General features: G+C 44.9%; 1 protein-coding gene across 4 annotated transcripts in view; it reads right to left on the bottom strand.

Moving 5' to 3' along the window:
- Positions 1-21,312, bottom strand: part of ZFHX3 (zinc finger homeobox 3) — a 306,829-nt gene that overhangs the window by 198,479 nt on the left and 87,038 nt on the right. For 2 of the 4 annotated variants that reach the window (XM_072636468.1, XM_072636469.1), the window contains exon 2: positions 822-3,604. The exons of 1 other annotated variant lie outside the window; for it this stretch is intronic. In XM_072636468.1, coding sequence (XP_072492569.1) covers positions 822-3,558 — 2,737 coding nt within the window. In that variant the 5' untranslated portion in view covers positions 3,559-3,604. Of the gene's footprint in view, positions 1-821; positions 11,444-21,312 lie in introns of those variants that run through there. One more of the 4 variants, XM_072636470.1, reaches the window with a different exon arrangement.

Here is a 21,312-nt window from a genome sequence, read left to right as displayed (position 1 = left end):
CACCATTTTCAATGTGATGAAAGCACATTTACCAAGAGTTTAACCAAGGTTAGCCTAATCTACCTTGTCCTATTAATTTGAACCAAGCAGTCACCCATCAATGTTTTAACATTGAACTGTTAACTGACCCAGCATCATTCCTTTTGACCAAAATGATCATATGTAACAACTCAATCCCAAATTCACTTCCATGTATTCCATACTCACCTTATCTTCCTTTTTTTTTAAGGAGGGCTTGAGAATCTGATTGGTGATAGTGAAAATTCTTGGGAATCCTTAACAACCTTGGCACAATGCCCAATGTTCTGTACCCACTTCAAGCCCTCCATTGATGCAATGCTTCCTCTTTCTCATATAACAGCTAACTACAATTTCCGATCATTCCCAATAAGTGCTAAAGAGGTGAGAGAAAGATCACAAAAATGGTGGATGTCTCAGAGAGAGAGATTCAGAGACAGAAAGAGTGAACATGGGAGAGTAGCAGAGCACCCCAGACTAAGAACCATAAGCGAGGGTGCACCATGATAACTTGAGATCTGAAGGGAACACCTCTACTTTGAGCTCAATCCAGGCCAGGTATTGAGTAGGCACTACCCAAATGTTTATCTGATGAATAAATGGAATGAATGAATGAATTCTTTTGTGCTTATTTATAAGATACAAGCAGGTTTTGGGAAATACCTGGTGAAATCTAATGGACTAGGCTAGGGGCACTCAACTGTCCACAGAGAAACTTGAGAAGGGGGGAAAAATCCACAGAATGACCTCATCGTCTCCTCTCCCAACCAACCCACAGAGTAAAAATTAAAATTGAGCCTCACCTAGAGTCGGAGTCGCCATTGTCGTCATGGAGCTGGTGGGATCCAGCTGAAATCCACTCATCATGAACTGGGCATCAGAGGCAGGGCTGTCCATCTTGAGGTTGGGCAGAGTCATGTTCTGGGCCAGGTAATACTGGTAGAGCTCTGCCTCGGCCGGGGACGGCAGGGCCCCTAGGCCCAGGTGCCGGTTGTGCTGCATCTGGGTCATATTCTGCTGAAGCAGCATCATGTTGTGCATGTGCTTCTCACTGGTCATGTGGATGCGGAGGTTCCTGGCCACGTTGGTCTCGTAGTCGCATACCTCACATCGCCAGGTGGGCTTGGTTTTTGGTTTGGTGGGGGAGGGGGCCCCACAGGTGCTGCCAATGTTTGCTGCTGCAGCCGCTGCTGCCGCCGCCGCAGCCGCAGCCCCAGCAGTGTGACTGAAGACTTGCTCTCCCCCTCCATTTTGCAGGTTCTGCATGTTGTTCAGATGCTTGTCAGACTGCATATGAATGCTGAGGTTGCCTTTGGTAGTAGTAGAGTAGTTACAGACCTCACAGCGAAAAGGTTTGTAACCACACGTGTAGCTCTCACCTCGTGCCAACCGCGGGTGAGGTTGCCCACTTTTGCAGTAGACACATGAGCCCCCGGGCTCTGGATGCTTCTCTTTCATGTGCGCCTCAAGTGTCTGCTGGTACTTATAGTGCCAATTGCACTTGGGACACTTGAGCGTCTTACATGAGTTACGAGAATGCATCATGGTCATGTGCCCCCCCAGGGAGCGCGAAGAGCCCAGGACCGTGTCACACTTGGGACACTCCACACCACTCCCCGAGGGGCACTCCCCCACCCCAAGCTCACAGAGGGCCCCAGCGTGCTGGTGATGGGAGAGGTAGCTCCCATCTTCCCCCTCTGTGCTCTCATTTGGTTCTGGTGCTGTGGCATTGTCTTTATTGGCACTTTCATCAGTCAAGTCCAACCTCCTGCTGCCCTCTGCCACGCTGGCCCTGACACCCTCACTGTTAAAGCTTAACTGACTCCTCCTGTTTGCACCATCAAAGACAACAAAGGAAGAAGGAGAATTAGAACTAGTAGAAGCTGCACTCCTTGACAAAGTCTGGAGCATGTTAGGCATTAAGGGAGAGTTAGAAATGCTTTGGTTTGAGAGAGCAAGGTCATTTTTGCTGCTGCCACCTGCCGTGGCCCCAGCCTCCTCATGGGGCCTGTCCTCTAGTTCATCCTCCAACTCACTGGGAAAGAGTCCTTTGCAACCCTCCTCTTCCTCCTCTTCCTCCTCTTCCTCCTCCTCCTCTTCCTCCTCCTCCTCCTCCTCCTCCTCTGCATCTTCCTCCTCCTCTTCCTCCTCCTCCTCCTCCACATCCTCAGCTGGCTCTGCCTTCTCTGAGAGGCTATCCTGGTCACCCACTTCTTGCTTCTCACTCTCTGCTACCCCAGGGTCCTTGCCCTCTGAGGATTTGGTAGGACTGGAAGCCAGGGGGCCCAGGGGGACTGAGGTAATTGGGGTCTTCAGAGCTGAGCTGGTTAGCCCGCCAAGGTTCAAGAGGGTCCCAGGCGTCAAGAGGCCTGATTGGGGCTGCTCTGCAGCACTGGCCGAAGCGCCCTGCAGCGCTTCCTCCCCTTCCATCCGAATGCCACTAAATTTCCCATAAAAGCTGTGTCCGGGGCCTATGAGGTTAGCTGCAGAAACTAAAGGGTGTTGAAAGTTTTTGTTTTTTGGTTCCAGAAAACTTACAAGGGGTTCCTTGTCTTTGCCTATTCCTTGGATGATAGCGGAAATGTTCTTATTGCTAAGAATTTTCCGCTCTTCTTCACTCAGGGTCATTCGATGGTCATGCACTGCATGGGTCACAAATGATCGGACGTACCCAAAGGAGAGCTTACACAAGAAACACATGAGAATGGGCTTCCTCTTTCCATAGAGCACAAAGCCGTCAAACTTGGACAGGTCCACATTGTTGGGGACATCTTTGGATACACAGGAGCTTTTGGCAGAACCATCGCTGTTCAGGTAATCCTTGTTGCTTTTATGTCGCACATCAAACACGCGGAAGCTGTGCAGGACGGGGCTGATGCCCGTCAGGGCTGAGGTATTCGGGAAGGACTGGTCTGAGCCCTCAAACCATTTCCCGAAGGATGAGGCTATGTGGAAAGTATTGATGATCTGTGGGTAGACTGGTGCAGCAGAAGAGGGCTCCCCCTGCTTACCCCCAGCACTAGGCAGAGAGTTCAGAAAGAGCGACGGGAGAGCCCCACTGCCGCTGCTGCAGGCCCCCCCACTTTGGATCAGCTGGCTGACGCTTTCCACAATGTACGCTGAGCCATCTGGCTGGTAGACTATTTCTCCAGCTAGATTCTCCACATCACTCTCCTCATCCCCCTCCTCACTGGTCTCACTCCCACTTTCCTCCCTCAGGGGAAGAGGGGGGCGGGCGCTGGGGCAGTGGTGCTCCATATAGGTCTGTAAACTGGCAAAAGAGGCCGAGCATTCGTTGCAGCTGACCTCCTTGCTAGCGGGCTCAGCGGTGGGGCCGGCAGAGTTGGTGCTGTCCGGGAGGCGGTCATTGAAGGGGGCCCTCAGGCTGTCTAGGGGCCCGTGGTTTTCTGTGGTGGACTGCTCCATACTACTGGGTTTGTCAGGGAGGTGGGTGCTGTTGAGTTCAGTCCATTGCTGGTGCTGAGGGATACTACACCCATTGTCCTTCCCAGGGATGACAGGCGAGTCACAGCCTTCCATGGTAAGGCCTGCATGGAGCTTTCATTGCACCCAGTACGGTTCGGACCTGAAGAGAGCAGAGAGGGGGAGAGGAGAGGGGGAGAGAGAGAGAGAGAGAGAGAGAGAGAGAAAGAGAGAAAGAGAGAAAAGGAAGAGAGAAAGGAAAGATGTTAGGAGGGCAAAGGCTAAGATTCCACACAGAGCACTTTTAAGATGTTTCTAACTATACCCAATATAGTAGCTGAACCTCACAGAACAGGCCTAGAGAGGAGCAAAGACCCTAGAAAAACCCAAAAACACACTTTATGCTATTAAAATGTCCAAAGGTGATAATAATGGGGCATGATCCTACAGGTGTCTGTGTTGTGATAAGTAGCCAAGGGTCCAAGGAAAGAAATACAAGAAATGGCTCTTCGGCTTCCATTACCCCCTGAAGATCGTCCCCAACAGAATTTCAATTCTTCAGGAACATACTGTTAGCATAAGAGCAATATGATAAGCACCAGCAAAGAAGAAAAAGACTTCAATTGTTCAAACCCCAAAGCAAAAGTTAAAAGGAAAAAAAAAACTCACTAAGTCAAAAAACATAATATTTTAATCTAGGAAGTCAAGAATGAGACTGTATATATATGGATGATCCCTGGAAACCAAATACTCTTAGCTAACTAATTTAAAAAGCCACATTTTAAAAAGCCATATTTATACATTAATATTTTAACAGAAAATGTGTAGGTTCAGGGAACCTTACTGAGGCACTCTTTACTCACTTAGCTCTGTATGGCAGTTACTACCCTAATTCAAACTCAACAACTTTGTGATCTCTCATTTGCTCAAAATCAAAGTAGCACCAGACCCATTTACCAAATGAGAAAACTGAGGTTCCAAATTGAACCATTTGTTAGGTGACAACCTGCCTTTCCCTCTCTGTCTATCCCTGCTGTCTTCACCAGACCACATCTTCTCCTAAAATGTCTGTAGCTGGAGTATGAAAACATTTGAGAAGGATAAAACGCTCCCATTTCTAGAGAGAACATACTACAGTTTAATCGGTAACACCCCTTTCCCGACTGTCTACACCCCTGTACTCTTAGTGAAAAACTTTGATTCAGACATCCCGGTATCATTTGGCTGCCTTTCTGTCGAGGGTCTTTGCTGACCCAAAGACACCAGCTGTGCTCAGCAATCATTCTGTTCCACACCTGCCTCTCAGTTCTCGTACAATAACCAGGCAGCTGTCCTTCAACCCTGAGGCTTTTCCATTTCAGAGAGGAGAGTATCATTGAAGTGAATTTGCCCTTTGAGAGACATGCCTCCCTAGGGAGAGCGGCATCAGATTCCCCTCCATCACACTCCATCTCTCCTATGGCATCCGCATCACAGGTGCATTTATTCACTAGCCACAGTGTTCCTGCAAGCAACTGCTCACAGCACAGCCCTGAAAAGAGAGAGCCCAAGTCATTGCTTCCACAGCCCTCTTATCCCTCTCTCCCTGGCTGTAAAGGGTTGCCATTCTATCTCTGCATAAAACTCTTTCATCCCCAGAAGAGGAAAGTTGGGGGGAGATTTGGATTTGATTTGTGGCGACTCTAGTTTGGTTGATTTGTTTGTTTTTGTGTGCGTGTGTGTGTGTGTGTGTGTGTGTGTGTGTTTGATTTGTTTGTGTCTGTGTGTGCGCGCGCGCACGTGTGCATGTTTTCTTCCCCCTTTCTTTTCCCAAATCCTGATCCTAGCCTAGAGAGTAAGCCAACAGCTCCCCCTCGGGAAAGGATTGGGAACACAGTTTTAAGAGTCTCTAGGGAAAGAACTTTCTTTGCAATAAAGAGACAAGTTTTATTTACCTAAACACACACATGCACAGAGCCACCACGCCTTTTTATTGGGGCTCTCTTGAGCTCCATGACAACAAAAAGACCATCGTCTCTTATAAAAAGACATCCCATTGTTCCTAGTTTTAAACAGGGATACTCTCTGATCAAAAGAGAAATCCAAACGAAGGAAGAATTCCTTCCAACAAGGTTCAACTCCGGTGCAAGTGAGGAGCTGTAGAGTGACTCCCTTTTCAGCCTAGACGTGATTGGCTGAAAGGCCCTTGATTGACAGCTTGGGCCAAAAAGGTTGGTAGGGCTGAAGGGGCGGGAGGGTTAACAGCCTGATTGTAAAATCAATGTCATAAATGCTTGGTAAGTTACAGGAACATGCGGGAAAGGGAGGCCACGATTGATAAAGGAGTGCAGCTTTGATGCTGCACTGGGGACTTGTTTATTGACAGGAAAGCCAATCTCCTCTCCAGGCCAGGCCAGGCCAGAGAAACCTGCAAGCGTTTACCAATTAATTGGTGGGCTTTTCTTCCTCTGCTTCTCTCTTCCTCCCCCTCAACAAACTGTCCGGTGAAAGAGCTATGACTTTAAAAATATTGCCCAAGCAGGAGAACCCCCTCCTAACCTCTCATCACTTCCTCTCCAATCTCTCCTCCCTCTCTCTCTCTGACCTCTCCTTCCTCTTTTTAGGGCAGATCTGTGGGCACCCGGGAATACAGCCTCCTCCCAAGGCTGCCGAGTTTTTATTTGGGTACACCCAGTACCTAACACGGCACTCAGAGACGCCAGGAAACATCACAAGGGTTGACTGAATTGCATTAAGAACAGAAGAAAACAACTTCTCCCCACTTGGATTAGCTACATGACAGTTCCAATACTCACCAACCCTAAAATAGTGTGACGCTGTGATATCCAGTGATCCCAGCATCATTAGGAACCATTAGTTCTAGTTGGCTCAAAAAATGGGAGAGAATACTCCCATTCTGGTTCCAAACAATCAAACCTGCAACTTTTTATAACATGCACACCACTTAGAGAAAACTAGTTATTTAAGTTAACAGGCAGGTGGCATTATTTCAATACTATTTCTATTCTCTGGGGTGGGGGGGAGTTAGGGAGATCCTGAGTATAGAGTATGACGGGAGAGAGAGGACCCCAAACTATGAAGATGTTCATCTTTTAATGCCAACACCTTTGTGCATCTAACACTTTCCCATCCTCTCCTTCATCCCACAGTCTCTCTTGGTTCCCCTGCTCTGTTTATCAGCCAGTCAATAAGAAAAAGGTAGTTCTTACTTAAGGAGGCAGGAGTCAACTCGTCAGGTCGATCAGCACTCTGTCTGTAAACATGGTTTCCCGTAAAATCAATGATCTTCAGTTACAGAGAGCAGTCTGAGAACCCAAAGAGTCCCTGGGCTTCCATAGGCTACACAGTCAGCTGGAGTTAACAGCCCCTTTTGTTCAACCACTCCTCCAGCCTCTTAGCCCCTTTTCTCTCCTTTCATTACCTTTCGTTTCAGTCCCTCATTACAATCTCTCGGCCTGCTTCTTTTCCTTTAAATTTCCTTTAAAGCCTCCCCTACTCCAGAATACTTGTCACACTCAAGTCTTTTTCAGTTTTGACAAGTTAGAGTCCTACAGAGAGCATCACTTAAACAGGACCGTTAAAATAAGGGGTTCGGGACCAGGCCCTTATCTCTTTATACCTCCAAAGGCACTGCTTTCAGAAAAGTCCTCAAGAACAGCAAACAGATCTATCTCCCCAAAAGGAGGCCAAACCCCTTCACCCTGAAAGAGCCTCCCTGGGGCGTTTCTAGTTCTTGGATATTATCTGCTTGTTGATGTCTAGGGCCATGAGCCAACATCTATCACCTTGTTTACTCCCCAATACAGTCAATCAATACTCCTAAAATTGATACAGTTAGGAAGTCTTCCTTGCTCAGCAAATGACAAAACCTTCAGAGTCAGGGGCTTTTCAAATGCAACATTAAGCATTTCAGATCTCTTTCTTAAAAAGTGTTCAAATACAGAAGCACAAGGAAACAGAGAATGGTAGAGGGAAGGGGATTGGGGGGCTAGGGGGGAGTAGTTAGTCTTGCTGTTACCCAGGCATCCTGAGAATTAAATATGAACAGTCATAGTGTGTAATTTTAAATTGTTAATTAGCGCAGGGTTAATTAGGCGGTCCTTTCACAAGAGGCTGTTTGGCAGTAAACCAAGACTGGAAGCAATGGGAAGGAAGGAAAAACAAAGGGAAGAGGGACAGTGAGAAACGGTCCCTCTGTTAATAACCCATGCGGCATCATGAAAAAAAGAGCTAAACAGGCAGGAAAGAAATTTCTCAACTGTTTCTCAAGGAAAGAACCCCTGAGGTTCCGTCTCCTGGGAAGCTTCCCTCCCAGCATCAGCACTCTGGCAGCCAAGTGCTCGTCCCGGAAGCAGAAAGTGGGCTCAACAGCACCCAGTGGATGTTTCTCTACACTGCAAGGTTACGCAGAGTTGGCAATCTCTAACATGCACACGTGCAGTCATGTAACCGGAAATGCAGAGTCCTGAAAAAGGGAAATGCTAGCCCCTTCAGAGTTCCCAACTCCGTATCCTAGAAGTGGGTCTCTGAGCTTAGGAGGAGAGTGAAAGTGAGCGTGTAGGCAGGTGGGAGAAGAACCTGAGATGATGACAATGCCAAGAGAAATGCACTCCCAAGAATGATGTGGAGGAAGATGCTTGTTTGTGAAGAGGAAAACTGTGCTCTCTGTAATATTCTCCTAGGGCATCTTCCAACCTGTCAGCCCTCTCCACTGTGTCAGCTGCTGATATGGTGGTCGGAGAAATGGTCCATAAATCAAGATAACCCCAGTATAGGTCTTGTCATCCTGGGCAAGTCACTTAACTTATCAGTGCTGCTCCTTCCCCAGGCCACAGTTTAAGACTAAAAGTTGCAGGGTAGAATTGCCCCCCTCACCAATGAAATCACACCAAACTGTGGCTCAAGATGAGCTCATTCTGTTGGGTAAGAATATGCCACCGAGGTACAAGCTTTTGAAAACAACGGAGAGGTGCCAGGCAGATGGAGCATTTATTCAATGCTTGGTATGGGCCAGGTACCCGTGCTGAGCACTGGGGATACAAGCAAGCAAGAAGCTTGTCGGGGAAGACAACCTATGAAAGGCACTCTGAGAAGCAGGGGGTAATCCACAGAGGCAAGGGTGGCAGCCTAGGGAGGCATAGGGACAAAGAGATGATTGCAAAAAAAATATGGGCTGGATGTGTATAGAGACTGAAAGAAGACCCACGTTCCTTCCCCTCTGGCCCCCTCCCCCAATCTGGCAGTGTGGGTTAGCTTCCTGAAGAGGATTTATGGAGCCCAAGGACAAGAGTCACAATGGATAAGAAGATGTGAATGAGTGAGATGGGTACCATTGGAGGAAGAACCCCAAATGGATAAAACCAGAGTTCTATCAGGGTACCCAAGCACATCTCCATATCCAAGGCCAATAGCAAGGTATGGTAGAAAGATCGTAGGAAGCAGAGAGACAAGAGTCCCAGCTCTGCCATTAACATTTGGACAAATCATTTCACTTCTCTGAGATCTAACTTCCTCCTTGTAAAAAGGTAAAGAGCAATCCTTATCTCCTTCCTCACAGGGTTGTTGTGATGAGAAAACCCCTTGTTAACCTTGAAGTCCTCAGTGGCCAGAGGCAGTCGAAGCAGCTTACAGGTGGGTATCTCCCCCTCTGGAATGGTTGAGTTAAATACCATTCTAAAGTGGGCAGAATTCCAAGAAATTCAACAACGACAGGCATTTCCCTGAGACACTATTAGGCATCTGAATTTGCACAGTATATTTCATTACATAAATGAGAACCAGTCCTTGCTCTAATAAGGAGGGGCTCCCACTGATGATAACTACACGAAAGGGGGTCAGGTACTACCATAGAAAGAATGAATTTCCTTGACTCTGCAAAGCATGAGTGAAATGAAATCCAGAATAATCAGTGCCTTGAGGAAACAGCAAAGGCTGTGTCATCTCTGAGTTAGGCTAACAAAACAGATTCTGAGAGCTACAAGCTCACCCAAAGGGAGAGAAATCATGTTCACCCACCACTTCAATTCTGTAGGCACCCTGTGGAGGGATCATGGCCAACTCTGTACTCTGAAAGGAGATGACTGATAATGATGCTTTAAGGATTTCAAAGTACTTTACATACATTATCTTGTATGATACCCACAGTCCTACCCCTCTGTGACCCAGGTGCCAGATGGGGTAAGGTTCAGAAAAGTTAACACACCTATGTTCGCATGAGCCAGATTTGAACCCAAGGACTCCTGCTCCAAGCCTAGCCCCCTACCCACTTCCCCATCTTGCTAAACTATTGCTTAGCATATCGTTACTGCATGCTATCAGAATCCCACAATCTGAAGGTAAAATCCAAGCCCACTGGCCAAGATTTTCCAACAAGTCTGCACATGTACTCCTTTAATAGAGCACAGTCAGAAAACACATGCGTGATTTAACGGCTTTTTCATGCTAAGGAAGAGCTGCTGAAAAAAGAGTTGAAGCATCCAGGCCCACTTGCCTCCTGTTGGCTAATCATTTCATCTGTGCTATTTAGGGCACAAACATAAATCAGTCTGGAAGTGAAAACTGCTTGTTCAGTCCATTCTGTGAGGAATCTGCAATAACCTCAACGTTGTGGTTACAACAGTGTCATGGAGGAGAAAAGGAAGCAGTAAGATGAAAAGCAGAAGTGGGCTGAGCAGACAGCTCTGGGCGCTGTGAGATGCACCGATAGGTGCTGAAACGACCTCCATCACCATCCTGCTCCTGGATGCATGATAAAAGTTTCTGAACTACCCAAAGGAAAGCTCGATTATTACAGTATTCAATAACAAACAGGTTACTCTGCTATCAGATTCTGCCCACAGTGCTCATGAAGCAATTACCTATCTCCACACCCCAAAGCCTAAGGAGACGCTTTCTCATCCTCCCTGTATGAGCTCACCTCACCCCCATTTAAACTCCCTACTGACCCAAAGCAGACCTCATCCTGGCATGGTCCTCTTGTACCTCAGGGACCTCCAGCTGGGTGTGCTTCCCCCATGTCACAACTTTCCCCAATCTCACTCCATTACTCCCTTTCCCACCCCTCTATCAAGTTTCTGAATCACTCAATCTTGCCCACTTCATCCATGGAATCGGCATCCCTGAATCTGAGTTAGAAGGCTCAGTGATCAAACAGTCCAAATCATGCTTGAAAGATAATCCCCTCCACCTCTTCCCCTGCCAGACCTGGAGTCAGGAAAACCAGAGTTCAAATCTGGCATCCAAAACTTAACTGGTCATGTGACCCTGGGCAAGTCACTGAACTTTGTATACCTCATCTGTAAAATGATCTGGAGAAGAAAACAGCAAACCACTCCAGTATCTCTGCCAAGAAAACCTCAAATGGGGTCATGAAGAGCTGGACACAACAGAAGAACAGCTGAACGACAAAATCTTGTATCCTCCAAGCAATCACCCAGTCTCTGCCGGAAGATCTCCAGTGACAGGGAGCCCACTCCCTACCTGCACCCTCAGGCATCTTACTCCAAAGTTGGACAGTTCTAATGTAAGATAGTGTTCTACTTATGTCACGTTGGCATCTGCTACGTGCCAGGCCCTACACTTAAGAGTGGGTCAAACCTACCTCTGCAACTTCCACTCTGCTCCTTGCTTTGCCCGCTAGGGCCATTCAGAACAAAGTGAATCTCACTTCCCCATGACAGCCCTTCAGATACAGGAAGACAATTGTCCCCAACAAAAAGTCCATTCTCAACCTGGCTAAACATATACAGCTCCTTAAGCTGCTCTTGCACTGGTATGAATTCACTGCTCTTCCTCATCCTGGGTCGCCTTCTTCTGGACATTCTTTAGCTTATCGACATCCTAACCAAAACATGGCACAGACAACTGAACACAAGACTCCAGCTGATCTGACCAGGGCAGAGAACCCCAGGACCACCACCTCCCCAGATAATTCGCCCCTCTTAAGATAACCTAAGAGATCCCATTCCATCGCTGGAGGGCCATATCATCCACAGTGCATCTGAAATTCCCTAAAGCCCCTCCCCTTGTAGCTCCCACCCCCAACCCCCACCTCTTTCAGAAGAACTGATGCCTAACTTCATGGCCCAATCCTGCACTTACAAAGTTGATTCTTCTGAACCCAATAAGACTCCACAACATACTACTGCCTAGCACAGATTTCTCCATCTTTTTCAGCAGAACAGCGTGACAGACCTGATGGGGTGTATTGATAAAATCTAGGTAAGTTCCAGCTACAGCAATTCCCTGATCTACTAGTCTAGTAACCTTGTTTTAAAAACCAGAAATAAAAGTCTGGCACGACGGCTCTTGAGGAAGCCAGGCAGACTCCCTGTTCTTTAACCCTGTCTTCAATGCTACATTCTAAAATTCTCTTGGACAGTCAGGTGGCAGAGGAGATAGAGCACTGGTTTCTGAGTTCAAACGTGGCCTCAGACACTTCCTAGTAGTGGGACCCCCCCATTTGCCTCAGTTTCCTCATCTATAAAATGAGCTGAAGAAGGATACGGCAAACCAACTCCAGTATCTCTGCCAAGAAAACCCCAAATAGGGCTATAAAGTATTAAAAAGGACTGAACAACCACAAAAAGAATTCTTCCAGGAATCCAAGCCCAGCTCAGTGGCCTACAGCTTGCAGGCTCCATTCTCTTGCCTTCTTTGAAAACTGGGGTATTTGCCCTCCTCCAACCCTCTGGTGTGGGCCCATTGTCCATGATCTGTCCAGTATCAGCAGAGGTGGCTCAGTGATCCTCTCCCATGCCTCTTCAGTCAGTACCAGAGAAGCCTGGTAACTTGAATTCTTCAAAGGCAGGAAGGTACTTTCCTACTCTCAAATGACTTTCCCTATCAGTCATCTGTGCTGTGCCTTTCCTAGTCCAAAAATCACTTTTCTTATCAGAGAAAATGAAGTTAAAATAAGGATTAAGCAGCTCAGCCTTCCGATGGTTGTTACTGTCCCACTTACCCCGAGTAGGGGTTCTTTCCATTCTCTGTCTCTGTCTCTCCCTCCCCACTCCCACATCTGGGTTGTCTTCATCTTTCTGTCATGACCAACACTCATCTTACAGGACTTAATGATTTTTATGTTCATCCTCTTACCTGCCCTCCTTTTCCTCTCTATACAAGTATTCTAAAAAATGTAAATTGTCTCATCCATTCCCATAGGACTCTTCAGAAAACTTCCCTTTTTCCTCTTCCTTGGAATTGTTTCTCTTTGTGACTATAGTATGTTGCTCACTAGAGCCATCCTTTCCTACAGAGTTGGCTTCACCGGAAGAATTTTAATTCATGGGATCCTAACTAGCCTTTCTCTACAACCAGTGAAATCTATGCTCCTCCCACCCCACCTCCAGGGAATTTGGGGGTTTATATCTGATCATGCCCTGTTTTGTGAGATGGAGAGGTTGTTTTCCTCTAAGGGTGCCATCAGGTCCAACCTAGCAACCAATTCCTTTTTGTTGGTAAGAATCACATTGGGGTGGGGGTGGGGGTGGTCATTCCTTTTGGTTTCTCTACCCTTTGAAAGATGAAAATGTTATTTGGGAAACTATTATTATATAATACTACATATATTATAATTACATATTATTATATTATATTACGATAATTGATATGATATGGTTGTTATATTATTTTGTATAATTATTGTTTTATTTATATTTACTTATTTTGTATTATTAATATATTAATTATACATAATTATAAATTATATATCTTATTCTGCTCTTTATAGAAAGTATAACTGTGGAGGTCTAGAAACATACTACTAACATACATGCTACTCATCACTACTCTATATTCTCTGGACCAGGATTGTGATCTGTTTCCCAAACTTCTTGACTATTCCCATTCTGCCCAGGTGGTCTGTAGTACATTCCAGTGATTAATAAAAAAAAAATGCTTCTATTTCTCCTTCCATTGACCTTTGTGCCTTCCCCTACCCCTGGCTTGTAAATTTCTGTACTACTATTACTATTACTGCTACTCCATTAACTAGCTGGCCCAGTGTTTCCAGGCTAACTCATCTTTGTGAGTTCAGATCTGGCCTCAGACACTTAGTTGTGTGACCTTGGGCAAGTCAATGAACCTTGTTTGTCTCAGTTTCCTCATCTGTAAAATGAGTTAGAGAAGGAAATGGCAAGCCACTACAGTATCTTTGCCAAGAAAATATCCCCCAAATGGGGTCACAAAGAATTAGACAGGGCTAAAACAACCAAGCAACAAGGACTACTCCATTAAACCTTTACCCCACCCTTAAAATTCTCTTTAGCTATCAAGATTCTGTTGAACAAGGTAGCCTTTCCAAAGCCTTATCCAGTGACTGGTCTCAGTGATACTTTTATGAGGTCAAATGTGCCTTTCAATTAGGATCTCTAGTTCACCTAGCTTGTTTCCCATACACATCTGCACCCACCTATGGCCTTCATTATGGGCTCCTTTCTAGGATTTTGTTCTCCTGTGAATCTGAGTATGGACTGAGGCTTGGCTGGTCATATTCAGTTTTCTCCCTATTCTCTCCTTTCCATTCTATTAATATTTTTCTGGCTAAATAGAATCTTCTCTCAACTCCATCCCAGAATATGAAGTCAAGGCTATCCTCTCTAGTAGGCAAGACTTACTCAACTTCTTGACCATAACATTGAGTCCTGGGTCTCCCCCAATTTCTCTTTTCCCACCACAGAAATGCATGGTATTCCTGAAAGAAAACCCAAATTGTGCAGATCTGACCCCTTCAATATAGCCGTTGTATATGTATAGTCCTGGTCCAGCTTAAGCTTGACCCTTGATGACACTTTTTCCTTTGGTTATTCCACTCAATCTTCTTCTACTTTTCACCCAATAAATACGTTTTGCCTTCCACATCATACAAAAGACTGAGGTTATCTAGCCCTAGTTTACTTCACCTTCAAGGTTAGGTAGTCCACTTATTTTCTTCCTCTTCGCTCCATTGAATCATAGCCCCTATATTTATCCTTTGGTCCTTCCCTCTCATTAAAAAACAAACATTTCTCTTCCCTTTACAAAAATTAACACTGCCAACTTCACTCTCAATGCTCTGGGACATCATCTTCCTTCCCTTTCTCCCTCACCAGAGGCTTCCTTCAATCCCTCTCAGATTCCCTGTAAGTCAGTGGTTTAATTATATACCAGTCTCTGTCCTTCCTCTCAATTCCTAACTCCTCATAGGTGTGATCTAGATGCCTGCTAGTTTCCTTTTTTAAACCATCCAGTCCTTCTTTAACAACTTTACATCTGGCTTCCACTCCCACTGGTTTTCTGATGATCTACCTCCAAGGCCAACATATTCCTGCTAGGCAAATATGACCACCTTTTCTCAGTCTCCATCCCCTTCCATCTCTCTTCAATACTAGTCGCACTTTCTTACTACTACCTCCTGGTTTTTCTTTTTCCCACCTCTTTGAACCTTTCCCCTTCTGTCTCCTTCTCTTCCTCTGGTATCTAAAGTCAGGGTGCTTTTCAACACTGTCCCCAGTCTTCTGCTTTATTTTTCTCTCTGGTTCCTTAGTGAGCTCATCTAGTAACATGGTTTCAACTCTTTCATCTACCTGGAGGACTCCCAAATCTTCATCTCTGCCCCTGGCCTCACTACTACTAGTAGTCTCTTATCACCAATCAATGAACAAGCATTTATTAACTGCCTACTATGCGCATGGAACTGGAGTAGGGGTGAGGGCCAACACAGTCACAGTTTACAGAGGAGACACAGAATATTCTTCCTCTCCAACCTTTTCCTCTTCCTTCATACCCTGTTTCTAGCCCAGTCTTCCTGACTTTTTATGCCTTCTCTCTCTTTGATCATCTCCAATTTATCCTCTATGCAGCTTGTTTGTACAAAGCTTTTTGCATGTTTTCTCCCCCACTAGATTGTGAATTTCTTTAGGGCAGGGACTATCCTTTATTTTTTTTTTTTTTTGTATCCTTAAAACTTAGCAAAGTGTGAGAAACATAGTAGGCACTTAATAAATGTTTGCCAGCTGACTAATCCATCTTTTAGTCTTCATACACAGAATGCTTAAAATCATCTGACTTCTCCCCTGATTTCATCTGCAAAACATCAAGTCCTTATTATACTCACAGTTCAAACCCCACTGCCACACTGCCCTGGCCTGTCTTCCCCACCTCATCACCAGGCCACTCTGACTGCTACTCAGATGACCAACCTTTCAGTCTCACCCTAGTCTAATTCATCATGCAGACGGAAAGATGAAGTATTTACTAAGTTTTACTGTGTTCCAGGCACAAAATGTATGCTTATTTCCTAAAACCCCTTTTACAAAAGCAACAGGCATAGCTTGTGTCACCACTTAATTTCTTTCAGTCTCAGTTTCCTCATCTATAAAATGGCAATAAAAACTACTGTATTTACCTCAACGCTACTTGTGAAGGTCAAACAAGACAAAGCAGTCAGAACACTCAGAACAGATAATAGTTAATATGGATATAGGGTTTCATAAATATGTCCTATATAAATGTTAACCATCTTAAGCATTCCAGGAAATAACCTTTGAGGGCTATCTCTTACATGGACTTTCAATACATTTGCTTGGTCAAAAGTAGTAAGATGAGTCAATGAGACTTCTGGAATTCTCATTAGGCACTTCCAAACTGGCAGAAAACTGCATTTGTATAATATGTGCAGTTGCTGCTATTCAGAGACCTCATCAACTGGAGAGAGGGTTGAACTTGGCTTTCTTTCTCCATGCTATCTCTATTGGGGACATATTCAAGAGGGATCTGAGACAAGGAAGGAAGTATGTCATACATTCTTTATTTCTTGCATAATTATTTTGATGACCATTGTTATTATCATCACCAATAGCAAATGCTTACGTAGCATTTAATGGTTACAAAAATTAATGGTACTTGGTCACATGATTCTCTTTCTCTTTTTCCATGCTTCAATATCCCCTGGAATGGTGATAAAGACCAATATAACAACCACTTAATGCTATGAGAGATGGCCTTTATGAGTTGCAATATGACTAAAGACTAAAGATCCATCATCTTGTGACTGTTCTGGTAATTAACTGCCTTCCATAGTAGGCAGTCCACTACCAGGTGCCTACTTGAAGCCTTTCCAACCAACCTGCCAGAGTTCATTCTGGAAAGGCCTGGGTTCATCAGCTCATCAGCTTTGGAAGCTCAGGGTCACCCCAATGCCATGCCATGTCATGCTGCAGCATTAGGGCGCTTCTTCCCATGTGGCTCTTAAATTCCTCTAACCAGTAAACCCCTTTGATTTCTTTAAAAAGTTGTAAGGATCGCTGGACTTAGAGTCCAGGGAACCGAATCCTGGCTCAGGTAATTATCAGTGAACATGCCCATTCTTTGTATTGTTCTTGTCAATTGAGGAAAAGTCCTCTAGAGAAATAGTTTGCCATTGGGCTCCGTTAAAGAGTTCTATGACTTTGGCCAAGCTTTCTTTTCCTCACCTGTACAACTGAGGACACATCCTGTAAGGCATACCTCAGAGTTTCAAGTAAAGCATTTCATAAACATAACACTAGGTAAATAAGAGTTATTATTATTATGGTTATTAACAGAGAAAAACAGCCAGCAAAAGGTAAGGTGAGAGGTGACTCTGGGCAAAGGAAGGGTTCACTCAGCAGCCAACTTCAAAATGCCCCTCTTTGTAAAGCCAGCAGGAAGAAAGCTACACATAGGGCTCACCATTGGCAGCTCACTCTGGCACAGGGTTCCGGAATTGGCACAGTGACAATACAAACATGGGCTGCCCTGTGAAGGCTCATTAATAGGGCAAAACACACACACACACACACACACACACACACACACACAAATCAGCACAGCAAGTTCTTCAGATCTTCATTAGCTTATTAGCATAAACAGCTTTTCAAGCAACTGGGAACAAAAGGACATGCTAAACAAAACAGGAGTGGAAGCCTGAGGCTGAGTCATGGGCATGGAAATAGAGAGGGTCATCACTTGAAAAGGCACAATCACATAGCCTCTCCCACAAGCCTCCAGAACAGACTTCCAAGGCTCTAGCCCTTCTATTGCTGCTTCCAACTGCATTCACAGTTCACCTCATTAGCTCCTACTCAGAGATCATCCTTGGGATACCTAAATCATCTAAATAATTCCTTTCCCCACCCCCTTGATCCCCTAAAAGATTTGAAAAACCTTCTGTTCCCAAAATCTAGAGATGGAGTTAACTCAGGTTTCTACTACCCTCTCCGCCAAAATGTGGGGGGAAAAACTCTCAGAGATTTTGAAGGTAGACCCCAGGCCACTGTTTCTGTTAAGACTCCTGGGTTCCTACCTGAAATGCTTCCAGAAATTAAATTAAATACTCTCCAACTATGATGATCAAATTTGGCCCTGGAGAAAACATGAGAAGATAGCCCACTCTTCCTTCTTCAAAGTGGGGGGTGGGAAGGAGGAGGATGGCAATGCATATGCTGTCAAATTTGGTTGATAGATTGATTCATTTTGCTGAACTGTTTCTCCCCTCTCTTCCTTTTTCATCATAAGGGGTGGCTTACTGGGTGGGGAAAGGGATATATCTGGAAAAGAAGACATTGTGAAAAAAAAAAAAAGATTTTTTTTTTTTTTTAAGAAAGACTTCCAGATCCCAGAACCTTATAATCAATTGCACTGACCACACATTTCCCATGGTAATTAGAATGCCCAGTATTTGCATAGTTCCTTTCAATCAAGGCAAAATACCAGCAAGAAATATTTAGCTTTGGGCCCCTTAAAAAGAGTTGCTCAAGTAATTAAGCCATAGCACAAAATAAAATTCCTTGAAGTCCTAAGATCTGAGAAACTGAAGAGTTAATATTTCCCTAACATCAAGAAAAGTCCTTTAAGGATTCTGAGTAAGATCCTCCATTTTAAACCATGAACACAAGATAGTTCTGATAAGATCTCTAATGATAATAAATCTGGTTCAATACCCCACATTGGCCTTAAAGAGTCTTTGCATTAATTATGCTTTAAAGTCACCTATTCAAATTCTACTTAGACCGAACAACTTAGTTTGAGAAGTAACACCCTTCCATATTTTCTTTTAATGACTTTCTGCACACCCTGGTCCCAGGAGAAAAATCGCTGGTTCAAGTCATAAAATTTGATCAATTTTGATCAAGATCCTGTGGTGAACGTCTAAAATGAGGAGGAGATGAGAAAAGCTGGGCTCATAAGCTGACCAAATAGGGAGAGAGAGATGGAGACATATATTACACGCTGAAAAAGAAATGTGTTTCTCTACATGGGACCCTCCCTTCCTTCTACCTCCAGTTCACTTGCTATCCTAAGACCTTCCTCTGAGCAATTCCAGTCTCACCGGGCTTATAAACAGGACAAAGGCTTCAGCAATTGTTCCTACAAGTTCTACAAAGATTCAAAGCTAAGACAGAAAGAACTCTGACCAGCCAACCAGGACAATTTCACTTCCATTTTTAAAGACTCCTTTTCCTGCTGTTTACCCAAAAACTCCACACTAGAATCAGAGCCAATGGAGCAGCCCAATTTTGTTGGGGAGATGGGAGAGAAAGAAGAGGGAAGGAGAATTTCCATTTCTTAGCACCACCATCCTCTCACTAACTCTTGCCTAGATAACTCTAAGAGAATCCCTTCTGGTTTCTTTGGCTCTTCAAATCTCCCCCACCCATCATGGCCAGCATAATTTTCATAAAAGCATAGCTCTGATTCACTTTTGCAAGTATTTGTTGAGCATTAAGCAATCAACAAGTATTTATCAAGTGCCTACTCTACTCCAGGCACAATACTAACTCCCAAGGATACAAATACAACAAATGCAGCAATTCCTACTTGCAAAGGGTTTACATTCTACCAGTAGGAAGTACATAGATAATTAAACTGGGAGGTGGTAAGAGATCATGCTAACAATGAAAAAAATATGAATGCAGATATTCAGTCAATATTATTCCTCTGCTCAAAAAACTCTAATACAGCATCCTAGAGGAAATAAATAATGCCAATTTCTTAGCATGGCATTCAAGGCCCCCCACAATACAGCCTCAATTTACTTCTCATTCTTCTCCATCAAGTACCCTACACTCTTGCCAGCCTAGATGACCCAGCATTCCTCAAACATACAATTCAACCAGCTTTGAAACGTGTCCCTACTGTTTCTCCTGGGCCTTGCTTCATGCTTTCTTCACAAGTAGGAAATTCTTTCATTTTCCTCATTTCTGCCTATCAAAATTCCACTCATCCTTCAAGGCTGGATCACATGCAGTGTGCTCTTCTAAGGTGCTACTGATTTGCAGGCTACACAAGAGTATGCTTCCCCATTCGATGTGAATCATTTGCTGAGCTCTCAGTATGCTTCAAACACCACGCTAGGGAAAACACCATTGGCAACAGCATTTTAATCTGCGTATTGTTCTAATGACTTTCATGGATACTGAATCCTAACTCACCAGTGGACCGCAAAGGCTCAGTAAATTAAAGATTAATGACATTTTGGACTGCCTGTACCTATTCTTTGAGAAACAGAGGAAGAAACTGCCACACCCTCTTTAGTGTTTCTATCTGATGCCACAGTAGGCCTGAGGAACCACTGATCTGAGCCAGTGTAACAATACCTTGTTCCACAAGGTTTATGATGTTCATGTGAATTTGTTCAGTCAGGTTGACTCTTCCCAACCTCATCTGGGGTTTTCTTGGCAAAGAGGCTGGAGTGGTTGGCCATTTCCTCCTCCAGCTCATTTTACCAATGAGGAAACTGAGGCAAACAGGCTGAAGTGACTTGCCCAGGGTCACCAGCTTAGTAAGTTTCAGAGGCCATATTTGAACTCAGCTCTTTCCTAACTCCAGGCTGGCACTCTCTCCACCATGGTGCCATCTAGCTGCCCCTCCTATCGATTACCAATGACTTAATTTCTCTGGGTTTCTGAGACTAGGATACTTGATGGGGTTTTCCACTTCCACTTTATTCTAAGCTTCTTCAAATGTTTTTCTTACTTTGACTTCTTGCACATATCTCAAAGATGTTCTCTTATGCCTGTAGAAATTCCACACACCAGAATAACAGCGTTATCTGCAAAGTGATCACCATATACTCAGCCAGCCAGCCTCTGGAGAGCTACCAGGATGGGGGGACAGTCCCCAAACAGGTGTTCACCATCTCCCCTTGGTTTCACTTAGATCACTCCTCTGGACAGCCCTGTGCTAAGGGTGATGCACAGATTAAATTCTGAAAGCCCAGCCAGGAACCAAAGGAAGACCAGGAGGCCTATTCCAGAGCAGAGTCCTCCAGTCAGGGCCGAGCTGCAGTCATCCTGCTTTATTCTCTCCTTTTTTGCCCTACCAAGCATCTTCAGGGGAAGTCCCAGATGGGACCAAGAGCCTGCAACCCTCTCCTTCACATGGGGTCATTCCTATAAGCAGAAGGTCTGACAAGGGGAAAAAGCCACAAGGAAGATGAGCTTCTAGTACATGAATGACATTGATCCTGGCACAGATGCTTCAAGAGGTGCTCACAAGACTTCAAGGTACTAGAGAAACAGAAGAGAGAAAACGTGGTAGGATAGAGGAGAGAAAAGAAAGGGGAGGGAGTTGATCCTCCTTCCTTAGGCATTTGCTAACTGGCCCTCTTTGCCTCCAGGACGGAAAGTGTTACTCAGCTGCACAGCCTCTTGCTAATTGTGGGTTTTTATTTTTATTTCCTATTACCCTCTCGCACGCCTGATGAGATTATTTTACCGGAACTGACAGAGCTGGAAGCAGCCGGTATACGTGGAGCCTCGGAGGAGGTGAGGCAATTTCATTTTCATTGATCAGAAATCAGCAGGGCAGTAAGTGATGGGAAATTCCATTAGAAGAAAACTCACAGGCCACGAGCCCCAACTTCCTCGCCAC

Source organism: Notamacropus eugenii, chromosome 1, assembly GCF_028372415.1.
Source record: "Notamacropus eugenii isolate mMacEug1 chromosome 1, mMacEug1.pri_v2, whole genome shotgun sequence".
In the NCBI taxonomy this organism is placed as follows: Eukaryota; Metazoa; Chordata; class Mammalia; order Diprotodontia; family Macropodidae; genus Notamacropus; species Notamacropus eugenii.
This window is presented reverse-complemented; position numbering and strand designations above follow the sequence as displayed.